The 16219-nt window shown below is 48.6% G+C and overlaps 1 protein-coding gene across 3 annotated transcripts; it reads left to right on the top strand.

Moving 5' to 3' along the window:
* The first annotated feature begins 2691 nt into the window (after nt 1-2691).
* Nucleotides 2692-6920, top strand: EMC4 (ER membrane protein complex subunit 4). 3 transcript variants are annotated; one of them, XM_080372538.1, is made up of 6 exons: nt 2692-2906; nt 3008-3107; nt 3246-3399; nt 4023-4183; nt 4320-4387; nt 6738-6920. In XM_080372538.1, exons 1-5 carry the CDS (start codon nt 2836-2838, stop codon nt 4353-4355), a joined length of 522 nt encoding a protein of 173 aa, XP_080228664.1. In that variant the 5' UTR covers nt 2692-2835; the 3' UTR covers nt 4356-4387; nt 6738-6920. The 3 variants fall into 3 exon arrangements, 2 of the variants coding, with proteins under 2 accessions (XP_080228664.1, XP_080228663.1); XR_013924949.1 differs by having other exon boundaries at nt 2695-2906; nt 4320-4487; XM_080372537.1 differs by having other exon boundaries at nt 2695-2906; nt 4320-6920.
* The last annotated feature ends 9299 nt before the right edge of the window (nt 6921-16219 follow it).

Here is a 16219-nt window from a genome sequence, read left to right as displayed (position 1 = left end):
GCCGCCACCAATCACACACTGCACAGGGCTACTGTGACAACCAACCCAACTCCAGCACAGCCAAAACCAGGACAGCCTCCACCTCATATCCCACTGCAGCGGCACCAGCTCCTTCCCATCCTACGATAGCTGTGCAGTTATCAGTCCCTCAGTCTCCATAATAAAACATCAATAAATTGTCCTTTTTTTTGACATTTGCTGTAGTCATGTAGTCCATGACTCGGGCTCCGGGACAGGAGAGGCAGCACAGGGCCTCGGAGAGGAGCTCAGGTGGGGTCACTCCTCCTCCACCAATTTAGGTGGCTCCGGCTGCGCCACTTCCTACCACATAAGCACCTCCAACGAGATGTCCATACAGCATCCCTTGGCACCAGGCCACGGGGTTTACTGTCGCAGCAATCCCCTGGCTTCTTCTCTGGGGGCAGCTGCAAGCCAGCAGATCTTCAGGGTGTAGCTGCTCTGGTGGGGACTTCTCCACAAGTCCCCGTGGCAACTTCTGGAGTTGGGTGGGAGATGAAGCAGGACAGAGTGGAGAGAGAGGGGGAAAAGGGCACAGGGGGACTGAGAAAGGGGGAGAGGGACAGACCGGAGTCGGGAGACAAACAGAGAGGGGGGCAGAAGCAGGGACAGGGAGAAGAACGCAGCAGTGCTGGGGGGCAGGACAGGGGCAGAGAAGGAGAAGAGAGGGAGAAAGGACAGGGGGGAATGAAAAGGGAGAGGCAGATGGCGAGAGGGGTAAAAAGGAGCAGGGAGGAGGAAAGGGATGGGGAAAGCGATGTGATAAAGGGAGAGAGAAATTAAGAAGACCCAGGGGCAGGACAGGGAGATGGGGAGGCAGGAGGAGAGAAGGAAAAGGGAGAGGCAAAGGAGCAGGAGGAGGGAAAGATAGGAAGGGGAGAGGGACAGAGGGGTGGGGGAAGGGGAGGGTATACAGGGTGAGGAAGGACTAAGGAGCCAGAGAGGAAGAAGGGTACAGTGAGGAAGGCTGGGACAGGGAGAAAAAAAAAAACAACCCCAAGTTGAAAAAAAGAAGGGTAGCAAGACATCAAAATACTGCCCTAAGAAATAAAAAGCCAAGGACAAAAAAAGTAAAACAAATCTAGAAATCAACCCACTCAAGAAATAACACTAGAAGTAAAAAAAAACAACCCAAGTTAAAAAAAAAAATCAAAATAGCTCAAGAACTAAAATATATGCTAAAAAAAGAAAAAATAACAAGAAAAAAAAAACTACAAGGAAAAAAGAAAGAAAACCAACCCCAAGAGATCAAATTAACCCAAGAAATCAAAAAAAAAAATTAAATAATCCACAAGAAAATAAGGGGGAAGGGAAAAAAAAGAAGGAAAAAAGAAAAAAAAAATAACAAAAATTACCCCCTCCCCGTTGTGAATGGGCGATTTAGATTGCTTAGAGAACCACCAGCAAACATATTAGCAAAAGCAGTTTTATTGAAATATAAGGCTGTAAAACTGTGACTTAAAGTTCAATAGCAAGGTTAGCTCTATTGCTGTACTGCACAGTAATTTGAAAAAAGATTCTAAACTACCAAGGCAGAGTCCAGGTTACCAAGACAAAAATCAAAGTTAACAGGGCACAACCCCAGAGATGTGTCCCATCCCCAGGGGAGATCACTGCTGCCACAGACAGCTGGCAAGGTTCAAGGTCAGCTCGCTTTGGGCTGTCAAATACGGAATAAAGTGCTTGGCTCACAGTCAAATTACCCGTGATGGCAAAGCATGCATGAGACTCCTTGTAGTGACAACTGGCTTTTGTTCCTTGAGAACGAGTCTTGGAAACGCCACCTGCTATTCATGTCTTAATCGCACTTAATTTTTAATGTCTTAAAAGCACAGGCTGGTGTTTCCAAGCTCACACGCCTGGATGCTCACTGGGTCACACCGCTCCTCTGTGGGCTCTCCAGGAGTTCTTCACCCATCTACGGTGCAGGCCTTTGCTTCCTTTGGAGCCTTTACCAAACTACTGCCAGTCTGGTTCAGGAGTTGAGTGCCTCCATCAAACCCTCTCCAAGAAATAAATTAAAAAACAAAAACAAAAACAAAAACAAACCCCACACACACACACAAAAAACCACAAAAAACCACAAAAAAAACCAAAAAAAAACCAACACAAAAAAAACCCCAAAATCCAAAAAACCCCCCAAAAACTCCACAAAAAAACCTAAAAAAAAAACAAAAAAAAAAAGGAAAAAAGTCTGCCCCAGGAAATCAAAAGCAGTCCTGGAAGAAGTTAAAAAACAAAACCAACAAAAAACCAAAAAAAAAAAAAAGAGAGAGAAAGGAAAAACCAACCCAAAGAACTAAAAAACCACAGACCCAAGAAATAAAATACGAAGAGCAAAATCCTTCTCAAGAGAGAAGTAAATAAATAAGTACTTTAAAAGTAAATAAATAATAAAGAGGCCAACCGCAAGAAAAGAAAAAAGAAAAAAAAAAAGTACAAACCAGCATAAGGACGCGGCACGGGCTGCAACAAGGCGGGCCGGGGGTGAAAGATGGAGCGACCGGGGGCTGGGGGGGCGTGGCCAGAGCGTCCCCGCCACCGGCCCCGGCCGGAACCCGCGGCCGGAACCTTTAGTTCCAGGCAGGAACGGACCGGGAGGGAGCTGCAGGGCGCGGGTGGCCTGTGGCGCTGCTATAAGGAAGGACGCGGGGCTGCTGTAGGGCTGGGCGGGGTGGGGGTGGTCGGTGTCTGCGGGGTTCCTGTGGGGCTGCTATGGGGTAGGGCGTAGCGAAGGCGCCGCGTAGGCCCCAGGCGCCCGGGGTTGTTTGCCGGGACACGCCCCGTGACTCCGCTTCCTGTTCGGGCGCTCGCAGGATGGCGGCGGCGGCGGTTCGGGGCCGGCGGTTCAAGTGGTCGCTGGAGCTGGCGGCGGCGCCGGGGGGTCGGTGAGGCCCCGGGGTGTGGGGGGAGGGGGGATTTGGGGGGCGGATGTGGGGGGTCCAGGGAGCTCCTTGGCCTCACCTGCCCTCCTCTATCCCACCCCCAGGCCCCGCGGAGCCGCCGAGGGCCGCGGGCCGCTGGGGTTCGCCGAGCGGCAGCTGGGGGAAGGCGGCGTCCACGAGAGCGACAAAATCCTCATGGAGAAGGTGGGCGGGGGGGGACCCGGGAGGGAGAGGGACATCCCCTACGCCCGGTTCCCCCGTGGAGGGGATCGTCCCCGTCCCCCATGGCTGGGTACGAGGTATCCCCACATGGCGGACGCCTCGTTGGCCTCTTTCCTGCAGCGTTGCTGGGACGTGGCACTGGCGCCGCTGAAGCAGATCCCCATGAACTTGTTCATCATGTACATGGCCGGCAACACCATCTCCATCTTCCCTGCAATGATGGTGTGCATGATGGGCTGGCGGCCGCTGCAGGCCCTCATGTCCCTCTCTGCCAGTGAGTACAACCCCACGCTACAGCCCCGGGTGACAGCTCCCTGGGTGATCCCCCGTGGTCATCCTCTGCCACGTGACGGTTCCCCCAAATACTTGTGGTGGTTCCCTGGCCCTATCTCTTCTGGCAACATTCATCCCCACGTATCTCCCAGCAGTGGTCCCTGCAACAGACCCCATCGCATGCGTTCCCCTCCAACAGTTGCCCCTATGTCAGTTGCCCCCATGTGTCCCCCAACAGTTGTCCCTGTGACAGTCACCCCCTCGCATCCCTGAACGGTTGCCCACATGTCAGTTGTTCCCCCGTGTTTGCTAACAGTCACCCCCACATCACTCACCCCCATGCATCCCCCCCCCAGCTGACCCTGTGGCAGTCAACTTGTATGTCAGACCCTGCCCCACACCCCCTAACAGTCACCCATGTGACAGTCATCCCTACGTTGTCACTGCCATGCGTTCCTCAACAGCCATCGCCATGCCATCCACCCTGCGCCTCCCCCACCGCTTCCCCCATGATGCTCCCCTGCTGCTCCCCACTCATCATTACCCCGGTCCCCTGCAGTGCCACACGTGGGTGACAGTGACGGGGTCCCCCAGTCCCAGTGTCCCACCCTGTTCCCCCTGCAGCACTGAAGGCCCTGGAAAGCTCAAGCCGGCGGGCCCTCCAGGGGCTGGTGTTCCTGGTGGGCAACGGGCTGGGGCTGGCCCTGGCCCTCTACAAGTGCCAGGCCATGGGACTGCTGCCCACCCGCCCTTCCGACTGGTTGGCCTTCGTCGCCCCACCACAGGTGCGTCCAGATGCCAGGGTCCCCCCACCCCCGCTGCCCTGCACGCCAGGGTTCCCGCTGGCCTGGCCGGCAGAGTCCCCCCGCTCACCCCCCTTCTCTCTCTCTCTCTCTCTCTCTCTCTCTCTTACCTTGGCAGCGGATGGAGTTCACTGGGGGGGGCCTGATCCTGTGACCCAACTCGCCTGTCCACCAGTAAAGGCAGAGGCAAGGCTGATGAAGTTACTCTGGGGAAAAATTCAGAGGGTTTGGAGGTTCAGCCTTAGGAGGCACCAGGATGGGTTGAAGCGAAAACCGTTTATTGGTGGTATGTGCTGAGAGCACTGGGGCCTGTACTGGTAGTGCCAGGGCCCATACTGGGGACACTGGGAGTGCACTGCGGGAGTGTTGAAGCCTGTACTGAGAGTGCCCTGAGAGCCTTGGGGCCTGTACTGGGAGTGCACTGGAGCAGCAGTCAGAGCCTTGGGGCCCATACTGGGAGCCTTAGGGCCCTTACTGGGAGCACTGGGGGAACCTTGGGGGTCACACTGGGAATGCACTGGAGCTGCACTTGGAGCCTCAGGGCCCATACTGAGTGCATACTGGGCCTTAGGTTGCATACTGGCAACGCTGGGATTGGGGCCCATACTGGGATCATCCTTGGAGAGGTGCAGCCCAGGCTGGTACTGTACTGGGAATACTGAGTCCATACTAGGATCTTAGTTTAAGTGTAGCTCACATTGCCATCATACTGGGAGCGCTGTGTCCACGCTGGTAGTGTTGGGGCCATACTGGGATCCTACTTGAAGAGTTACGACCCAGACTGGCATTTGATCGCATTTGCCTGCCCTGTTTTGGCCTATTCTCCCAGTTCTTGCCCCAACCCCCATAACTGGCTGGTTTTGCCCCTTGTTGCTTTGGGTTTGCCTTTTTTTTTTCCCCTGGTTTTGACCTGTTCTGCCTTGTTTGTGCCCGGGTTTGTCCCTCCCGTTTCCCCAGTTTTCCCTGTTTCTCCATTTCTTCTCTGTTTTCCATTATTTCCCTCACTTTCTCCAAGTTTCTTCTGTTTTTTTCCTGGGTTTAGTCCTTTGCCACCATTTCCTTCCTTTCCCCCCATTCCCAAGCCATTTCCCCACATTTTTCCTGTTTTCCCACAATTTCTCTCGGTTTTCTATGTTCCTGTTTTCCCCTGGGGTATTCCTGTTTCTGCCCCATTTTACCCTGTTTTCCCCCATTTCCTTTGGTTTTGCCCTGGTTTTCTCTCTACTGTTTGCCCATTTGTGCACCAGTGTTTCACTGTTTTTCCCTTTTCTCTTGTTTTTTCCCCACATTTTTCCCCATTTTCACTCATTTTTGCCCCATTTCTTTCCCCATTCCCCCCATTTTCACCCGGCTCCTCCCCCCCTTTTTCCCATTTACCCATGTCTTCCATTTTCTGTCATTTTTCCCGTTTCCCCATCTTGCCCCAGTTTCTTCCTCCATCCTGTCATTTTCCCAGTTACTCCCTTATTCCCATTTGTCTCCGTATTCTCCCCTATCTCCCCCTTTTATCTCTTTTTTTTTTTTTCTTTCCTTACTTTCTCCCTGCTTTTTGCCCTGCTTTATCCCCCATTCCCCCCTTTTTTTCCCGTTCCTGCCATTTCTTTTATTCTGGCCACCAGCAGCACCAGCCAATCCCACTCACTCGTTCAGTCACTCTGTCACATGTGCATATGTGGCACACATTCCACCTCCCCAGTGTCCACCAGTAAGCATTGGTATGCACCAGTGCCCACTTGTGTCCCCCCCAACATTCCCCCCCATCTCCCAGTATGGCCCAGAGCTCCCCCCGCCTCCCAGCACAGCCCACAGCCCCAGAACCCTCCTCCCCAGTATGCCCTCATGCCTCCCAGCACCTTCCAGTATGGCCCAAGACTCTCCCAGTATGGCCCAGAGCCTCCTCATGCCCCCCAGCATAGCCCAGAGCCCTAGATCCATGCCTCCCAGAATGGACCACTGCTTCCCAGTGAGTCCCAGTATGGTCCAGCTCCATGTTGTGTGGCCCAGCACCTTCCCCGTAGAGCCCAAAGTCTCCTACTGACTCCCAGTACAGCAGCCCAGACAGCTAGAAGAGCACTCGGCTCGCTGGGTGGTCCTACACGAAAGTGCGCAGCTGGGTTACCATAACTACACGGGGTACAGATGGCGAAAGCGTGGTGAGCTTTGCCAAGTTCGACTTCCTCCAGTGCCAGTCCTGGTTAGAGATGTGAAGATGAAAATACGATACCGACATCTGAAACAGCCAGAGCCTGCAAGTGTCACCCCACGTCTCCCAGTATAGCTAAGTGCCCTCCCCAGCAGTCCCAGTATGATCCAGGGCACCACAGTGATTCCCAGCATGGCCCAGAGCCCCATCCCAATATAGCACGCTGCCCTCCCAGTGATTCCCAGTACACCCCAGTGCCCTGCCAGAGCACAGCAGACCCCCCCCAGTGGCACTCACAGGCTCCCCCCCAACCCCTGCACGGGGGGGCTTGCGATGGGGCAGAGCCTCCCTCCCCCACGTTGTACAGTATGTGCTTGGCAATAAAATCTGCAGGGAAGAAAGAGGAAGAGGGGACATTTGGAGCTATGGCATTTGTCCTTCCAAGTCAAGAGTCAGGTGAGATGGAGCCCTGCTTTCCTGGAGACGGCTGAACACCTGCCTGCCGATGGGAAGGACTTCCTTACGTTTTGCTTGTGGGCAGCTTTTGCTTTTAACTATTAAAATGTCCTTATCTGAGCCCGAGTTTCCTACTTTTACCCTTTTATTCTCTCCAAACAGCTCCTGGGGGGGCAGTAGGGCAGGTAGCTATGTGGGGCTTGGCTGCCGCCCGTGGTTATATGACAACAGACAAATATGTTGGGTATGGATATATTAAGGTTAGGCTGTTAAGACTGTTACACACGTGAAATGACAAACCATCGGACCCCAAACTCTTTAGTCTCTATAGGTGAAGTACCAGCTGAGGGGTCTGCTGCTTCCCTGTTACAGGCTGCACCAAAATTGACCTGCAAGTGCTTTGACTCAACGTATGACAATATCATATTAGCCCTGAAGCTACGCTAGGCATAACTACTTTTACCTAGGATTTAGAATGATGGGATATTGCCCCGAAAACTTTTCCCCGTATAACTCCCGTGTGTGGCCACGCAGAAGCCGAACAGCACCTAGCGTTTGGCAGTAGGTTATCCTCCACCGAATGGAAATATCAGACACGTAACACTGCGTCCTGTCACGTGTCTGATTTTTTCCTGTACAGTGAACAGCCCATCCTTGGATGGCTGCCTTGGATATAAAGGATGTATTTTTCATGGTCATATTACAACCTGAGGATCAAGAAGAGATTCACTTTGACGTGGGATGGAATACAGTACACTATTCCCTGACTACACCAAGGATTCAAACATAGCTCTACGTTGTCACACCAGGTTTTAGCTAAGGAATTAAGAACAAATCCCACAGAACAAGGGGTGATGGTATATCAGTATATCGAAGGCATTTTAATTGCAGGAGATTCTCCCGAGAAGGTCCAAAGAATGTGTGGTGGCGTCCTAGCCCGTCTGAAACGTGAGGGGATTACCATCCTGTTGCCAAAAATCGTAACCAAGAAAGTGCTCCAAACCAAGTAATAGTTTAGCAAGCTGACATCGGTTTATTGCAGCACTGAGTGCATGGGGGGATTCTTCCTCCTAACATGCATTTCACGTTATTTGAGGGTATAGATTATATACGATAAATATCTATATTCATAGTCCATTGCATATTCATTGTCATACACACAGGGTTGGTTGCAAGTTTCTCGCTTCCGATGCAAGTTCGTATTCTTCCTCAGATGGCACTGATGAAGCTTTTTTACTAATCCGCATGCTCCCCAAGTGGGGTTTTGTCCTGTTTCAGGGGCGCTATCAGAGGTCCCGAGCTCCCACTGCCACAATTACCTTTGTCTTACTTTCAACTAATTCTCTGCTGATGTCTGTGGACTGCAACACCTTAGCAGCCTGCCTTCTCTTGCAGCCAGAGCTACCTCATTTGAAGTCGTCTTTTTGCATTTTACTTTTACTTAACTTGGATAACGGTGTTCTTTTAACCATCTGTTCTTTGTTTCCTGACTTTGTGACATGAGCAAAAGAAGCAGAACCTAGTTCTCTCTTCTTGCTAACTAAATTGGTTTAAGTCCTTGGTATCAATCCCTGAGGCTAAGTAGTGGGGCTCTAATCTAAAGGTTAAATTTTTAGGCATAACTTAGCAAGGGGGCAGATGATATATTCCCTCTGATACCTTACAGTAAATATCCAAGTTAAATTCACCCTTTGCTAAGAAGGAGTTTTGACAAGTCCTAGGAACTTCAGGATTTTGAGGATTTTGGCAAGCTTGTCTCCACAATTTAGCATAATTGCCTGAACCTTATGCAATCTACTAAAGACGCGTGCTACCTGGGAGTGGACAGTTACTCATGAAGTAGCATTTTGTTCATTAATATGCAGTGGTTTAGAATATCAGCCCACGGGCCCAATAATAGCAGGGGGGGCCTTTAGCCTACATATAGGACTCACAGAAAGAAGATCCCATGGGAATTCTGGCAACCAGCTCCCAATAAGGCTCGGTTTACTGCTATACAGTTAGGATTGAAGGAGCAGCAAAGTTCCCAAGCATGGTATTCACCTTGGGAAAAAATCACTACCGATGGTTTAAACAGCCCTGTTAGATGCAGAATCCATCACTTTAGATCCACCCTTAGAAATGCAAACTCCATTCCCTATCCTTAAAAAAGCAAAAGAGCCTATTCCCATTCCGCAGAGAATTGTGCACTCTGGTACGATTCAGAAAACGGTGATGCACGTAGCTGTGGCGGTGTGCTCCCCTGCCACTAACCCCACCTGCTGAAGCCATAACCATTGTTGTGATGTTGTCCACCTTACTCTGGATTTGGGGGGATAGATGGCAGCATGATAGCCAAAGGCTTTCTGGAATGGTGAAACAGACGTCTTGCTGACATGCAAATATGACTATTACTTTATAAACAGTCGGCAGCCCAGGGCTCATGGAGCTCTCCTGCATGGCAGCCGGCTGCACGGCAGGATCTCCCCTTGAGTAGGGGTTCAGTCTTGAGGCTTGTCAGGGTTACTCCTCGAAGCTGAGATTCCTTGCCGCAAAAGATCCTTGGTGAGTGATTGCATGCTAAACTCTGAAATCTTAGCTAAGTGGTATAAAGGATTGATTGTGAATATATAATCCTTTAGACATAAACTGTTGACCAAGTCTTGGACTAGGGTTGGGTCCAGCTGCATCTAGACTCCTCTGTGAGAAGGAGTTCTGAAACCAAGGGGGTTCTTGCTGAACCTCATGACTCCATGGGAGTATCTCCATGACAGTCTTCTCTGACCCTGTCCTCTGTGTAGTAAATAACCTAGTGTACCAAACCACTTGCATTTAACATTAGACTTTGTTACCTCACTCTTTTATATCAATGAAGTGCGGTGTTCTCTCTTACGAGCAAAGTGGATGACTCCACCTGAGACAACAGAACGTCGCCACTGGGTGGATGGAGGAACAGGCCTTACAGGGAAATTCACAGACGTGTAATATCCAGTGGCAAGAAGCTGCTGAACCACCCCTTGCTACGCTGCCTTCACCCATTCATGGTGCACCACTCCCATCTGATTTACAATAGGATGCTGTGGCTTGGTCTAAGGTTTGGTTTAACAGATGGATCAGCTCAAAGGGTTAAAGGGGAATGGAAGGGAAGGGCTACCCACATGTGGCCTTCAGGTGGGACATCTGAAGCACAAGAAGTAGCGGGATCAGGTCAGTTGGCTGAGCTCTAGCCGGTCATGCCAGGAGCCCAACGGGGCACTGAGGCGAGTGTACTCATTCCGATGTGGCCTGGTCTATGTGGCCACCTGCGGCTTCCACACTGGAAAGCTGAAGGATGAAAAATTAAAGGAAGGAAAGCCCGGGGAAAAGGTCAATAGGAAAAGCTGTATTTAATACCTCAAAGCAGAGCAGTGGAAACCCTCTTCAAACTGGTCACATACCAACACATACAAAGGCCACATATTTACGATCCAGATGGGATCATGGCATAGATCATTTGTCTAAAGAACATAAAGCAATAATGTTGATCTTTCACATAACATGTATACACTATTCCACCTCTGGCCTGGTAATTCTGGGTTGGCTACAAGACAACTTAAGACATATGGGTAGCCTGGATCTATATCAATAGGTTGGCCTTCAAGGGGGGGCCTATTTCTAAAACAGAATGCCGAGATTTTGTAGTTAGGAGCCTTTTTTGTGCAGATGCCCAAGCCAATATTTTAGCTGGACAACACTGGCCTAACCTGAGGCATGGTAAACACTTGTTGTTCTTTGTGCTGGTTTTGGCTGGGATAGAGTGAATGTTCTTCATAGTAGGTGGGATGGTGCTATGTTTCGGCTTTGTGATGAAAAAAGTGCTGGTAACTCTCCAACGTTGTAGCTGCTCCTGAGCAGGGCTTGCACAGCAGCATCAAGGCCAGCAAGCAGGCTGGGGGCACAAGGACCTGGGCACGGGGACACAGCTGGAACAGCTGCTGACCCCAACTGACCCGAGGGATATCCCCTGCCCGATGGCATCACGCTCAGCAGGTGACACTGGGGGAAGCAGGAGGAAGGGGGGGGGACGTTCAGAGTGATGGCATTTGACTTCCCAAGTCCCCATCACATGTGATAGAACCCTGCTTTCCTGGAGATGACTGAACACCTCCCTGCTCATGGGAAAAGGTGATTGAATTCCTTGGTTTGCTTTGCTCGTGGGCACGGCTTTCTCTTTACCTAATTAAACTGTCATTATCTCAACCCATGAGTTTGTTTTCTCACTTTGCTGATTCTCACCCCATTGTGGGGGCAGTGAGCGAGCAGCGATGTGGTGGTTAGTCACCAGCTGGGATTGCACCATGACATTCTTGTGGCAAATGAATTTTAAAAGGAGCTTTACCAGGAACTCCAAATAAATTGGAGTATATTTTAACCTGGGCAGAGATTATTAGTGGTTTAGGTACAGCCCACGCATTCTTCAGGCTAGTGCAAAATGCCTAATTTTAGGATTAAGACAACGGTTTACCCACCTGCCTTTACTCTCTGTGATTCAATCAGACAATCAACCACATTTCAAAAAGCAAAGATATACACAGATGGGCTGAAACCCAAGGATTTAGATAGATTTTCCACATTCCTTGTCATCCCCAGTACAATGTTATCATTGAATGCTGGGATGGATTTCTTAACATTAGTGTAAAATTGGAATTTACACTCAGACCAGTCAGTCCAAAACCTCAACCAGTATTTCCCCATATCACAATTAGACACATCGTCTTAATGACACAGTGACTGCTTTAAGCAACCAACAGACCATAACCAGTAGTCTGAGCTGGAAAGTTTTTGATACCAGCTGCAGCATAACTTTAAGTGAAAATTATAATCATCAGTTACGTGTTAATAACTGTCCGAATTAATAATCTGCAAAAAGGAAGATTTCACTGAGTATTACAAACACCCCTCTGAAGCACCATGTGGAAGGTGCTTGACCATCAGAGTAACACAAATCTCATTTCTGAGCACTGGATACCCAAATTATTTAACATTCAAAAAGAGACAAAGTGGATTTGTGTTTTCCTTCAGGTTACTCTAACCACAACATCAGGAAATGGAAACTCATACTATCTTCCCTGGTAATACCTTGTTCATGATACTGATTGACAATTTGGCATGAAATGAAACAAGCTTATATTGATTCTGACCAAAAAATCTCATGGACCTGTAATAATGGATCAACAAGTGCAAACAAAGGTGGTTTTAATGGCTTGGAACTCCAGAATCTCACATGAATGTTAATAGAACAAACTGTCAAAGATACAATTTCACTGCACCTAATTCTCCAGGCTGCAAGCTGCCAAGTAATGCTTGGCTGAGTACTAACAATAATTGGGACACAGGTGGCCCAAACAACATATCTGGCTGTTTAGACTGTAACTCTCTTTGGACAATACGTTTAAGCCAAACGTGCTTAATGAAATTCAGTGTTTCCCTAATCCACTGTGTTCATTCTGTAAACATCACAATGGTTCTGGGCACTTAAATCAACTGGGTGGTTCCCGCTTTGGGCCACCACAGCAGGCTGCACTTCTACCTATGCATTTTGATCTAAATATTTAGCCTTTAATTTGCACCACAACCATTACCCTGTAGGTAGGAACTATGGAGTGTTCAAACCCATAGTGACAGGACCAACTAAATGAAGTTTCTCTTGGCAGAAAAGATACAGCCTCAGCATCATCCTGTAGCCATCCTGGACAGGAGCACTCAGGGGCCACCTTTGGGCAGCAGAGCTGGGCCAGCAGATGGACCCAAGGCTGGGCTGATGTGCCCCAAGGCACTTCTCAGTGGTGATAATTCCTCATAATTCCTTATGTCCACACCGGCTGGTGCAAGTGGATATAAGGAATGGGCTTGCAACACGCTGTTGCAGAGTCTTTGTAGAAATGCTTACAGCGGTAGGACTCTGTCCGATGCACTCTTAATCTTTCTTATGTATATTTAAGCACAAACATGTGCTTAATTCACCTCAAGGGGTACCACAAAAATTCCTCAACAAGGTGACTCAGCAACATGTCTGAGTCATCTCACCAACCTTTCACCAACTAGTCCAAGAAAAAACCCTGCTCAGAGGTCTGCCAGCAGACTGCTCCTGGCTATGGTCTTGGCTGCCAGGCCTTGCAGCATGGGCATAGCACATCTTAATGGAATTAGCTCTCATTCTAGCTGCTGGCTTTGTGCTTTTCTGTATTGTGTCTTGCTTCAAATCTCTTGTGTATATCACTTTTACCTGAAGCAGTACTGTAACCTCAGTTCTCAGCTGACAAACCCTCACTTAAGTTACACCACCATTGCTGGGCCTGAGGCAAGTGTAAGTACTCCATCTCACACATGAAGAGGCAGGAGAGATGCGGTGTAGTCTCACCTGCAGTGACCCACCAGCAGCTGTAGGCCCAGGGGTGAAGTGACAGGAACTGCTGTAAACGCAACCTGGTTACAGTGGGGGGAAAGACTGTCAGAAGGTTCCTGTCTAAACACTGACAGAAAAAATGCCAGCCGGCCGGGGAACCCAGGGCACCCTTGAGAAGCACAGCTGAGTACCTCAAAACCAGAGACATCACGAGATACCATCAATAAGCACAAACCCCAGAAACTGCTTATCATCTAGAGAGGTGAAAAGAGTCAAAAAGGTGGAAAACAGCCTGGAGGAACCGGTGACAGCTATTGGCTGTTTCAGATGGAAGAACAGAAAAACAATCTGGAAAAGTAAAAATTCATCTGAGAGAACAGAAAAAAAACATTGTCTGTTGACAGTGTCAGGCTGAAACCAGAAGTTAGCAACATCTATTGGCTGCTTCAGGTGGTGGTGTCCTATGCCTTCTTACGTCTCTGGGATATAAAAAATTACGTGCTTTCTACCCAGAATGAAGCCTCTCTCTCCCTCTCCAAGTGTTCCTCCTGTGTGGACTTTTTGTACAAGGTCTCAACAGACTGGACCCTGGCCAGGGACACCTGGCTGACTGCAGACTCCAAGAAGCTGATGACGTTTCAAGTGAAACTTTGTCCATTGTTGACTGGCCTCTCCCCTGGGAGCAGTCTGATGAGCACCATACTGCAACTACTTTGAATATTTATATGCACAGGCACACATGTCAGTAATTAATCATAAGTATACTTGCCGCTAATATGGAAATACATATGTCCTTGCTACTTTAGTACTACTGCTGATATTGAAATACACGTACCCTTGTTTTCTTTAGTAGTGATAATTTTTGTAATAACTTGAGATATCTCTATACTTGCTTCTTGGTAGTAGTTTTGTAGTAAATTGACATAAATATATATATATATATATATATATACATATACACAGAATCACAGAACGGTTTGTTTTGCAAAGGACCTTTAAAGAATATCTATTCCAACCCCTTGCCATGGGCAGGGACACCTTCCACTGGTGTTGCTCAAAGACCCTTGCAATCTGGCCTTGGACAACTCCAGTGATTGGGCATCCACAGCTTCTCTGGGCAACTCTCACAGTCCATTTGGATTGCTCAAACGTACAGGACAACATACTCTGCAAGTTATTCTATGAGTTCATTAAGAAATACAACAAACAAACATGAAAAACGAGGGCAAATCACCTTTTTCCAAACTAGTCTGCCATGTGAATTCACTCATTCACCATCCAAGTCATGTAATTCTTAATTCATGCACCTATGAGCAAAAAATCAGTTTTCTGGCTGATGGTGAGAGTACACATCCTTCCTCCTCCGTCACCATACAGGCATCCTCTGTATCACACCAGGAAGCACAAAATCCTCAGCAGTCCAGCTGCTGTTGGATTTGCTTCAAAAGGTTTTGGAATAAGCTGAGGTTTTGTACCTTCCATCTTGAATGTTTGGTCTATACCATTTCCATAAGTTAGCGGATTCTAACAAAACTGCCAGACAATTGATATGCAAAAATGATGGCTGCAGGAGACAGCCAGCTGTAGGTGATAACAGCAGCATAATGGCCCTTTAGTTCTTTCTGGCTACCTGCCCTGTGTAGGTGATGCTCACATTTTGACCTAATGGTACAGCTCCCAGCATACATCAGGCCTTAGCATGAGCAATATTAGCAAAAATGTGAGCAGAAACTGAGTGAACAGCCAAAGCAACCTGTTCCAGTGTCTCACCACCCTCATTGTAAAACATTTCTTCCTTATGTCCAATCTAAACCTACCCTCTTTCACTTGAAAACCATTGTCCCTTGTCCTGTCACTAGAGTCCTTGGTAAAAAGCCTCTCTCTGTCTTTCTTATAAGCCCCTTTTATATTCTGAAAGGCTGCTATAAGGTCTCCACAGAGCTTTCCCTTCTCCAGGATGAACAAACCCAATTCAGCCTTTCCTCACAGCAGAAGTGTTCCAGCTCTCACATCACTTCCATGGCCTCCTCTGGATCTGCTCCAACAGGTCCATGTCTTTCTTTCGCTTGGGACCACACAGCTGGATGCAGGACTTCAGGTGGATTCTCACAAGAGCAGAGTAGAGGGGGAGAATCACCTCCTTTGACATGCTTCTTTTGATGCGGCCCAGGATACAGCTGGCTTTCTGGGCTGCAGGCACACATGACTGGCTCGTTCCATGTTTTGTCTGCCAGTATCCTCAAGTCCTTCTCTTCAGGGCTTCTCTCCATCCACTCATCCCCCAGCTTGTATTGATACTGGGGATTGCTCTGACCCAGGCGCCAGACTTTGCACTTGACCTTGTTGAACTTCATGAGGCCCACATGGGCCCACTCCTCGAGCCTGTCAATGACATAAGCCCATATATGATGTGAGATACAAGATATAACACAGATTAGAGTCCAATAAATATTTGGAGCCTTCCTACAGTCTAGTTGAACATGCAGATATAGTAAGTTCTGGTTTCACAAAGCCCATTTCCAATAAGCAATTAAAATACAGACGTGCTATAAAGCCTCACATTCTCTCTGTCTACAGCGTTTCCAACACTGTATGAACTTCTGCTCCACAGCCTCAAGCTGCACCAGGGGAGGTTTAGATTTGGGTGAATAAAAAATTTCTTCACCAAAAGTGTTATCAAGCATTGGGAACAGGCTGCTGAGGAAAGTGTTGGAGTCACCGTCCCTGGAGGTATTTACAGGATGTGTAGATGTGGCGCTTGGTGGCTTGGCTTAGTGGCGGAGCTGGCAGTGCTACGTTAATGATTGGACTCAATGACCTTAAGGGTCCTTTCCAATATAATGATGCTATGATTCCCTGATTAATACAATGAAAAGGAACAGAAGGAACGTGACAGCATTGAAGGAAAAAGGCTACATGTCATCCTCCCTTAAACACAGATTGAGAGCTACAGCATTTCAAATCCACAGTGATCTGGACAGAGCAAACAAGTAACATTTGTTCTCTGTCTCTTCCAGTGCAAAATCCCCGGAGCATCAAATGCAAGTAGCTGCCA

Source organism: Falco punctatus, assembly GCF_963210335.1.
Source record: "Falco punctatus genome assembly, chromosome: Z".
In the NCBI taxonomy this organism is placed as follows: domain Eukaryota; kingdom Metazoa; phylum Chordata; class Aves; order Falconiformes; family Falconidae; genus Falco; species Falco punctatus.
This window is presented reverse-complemented; position numbering and strand designations above follow the sequence as displayed.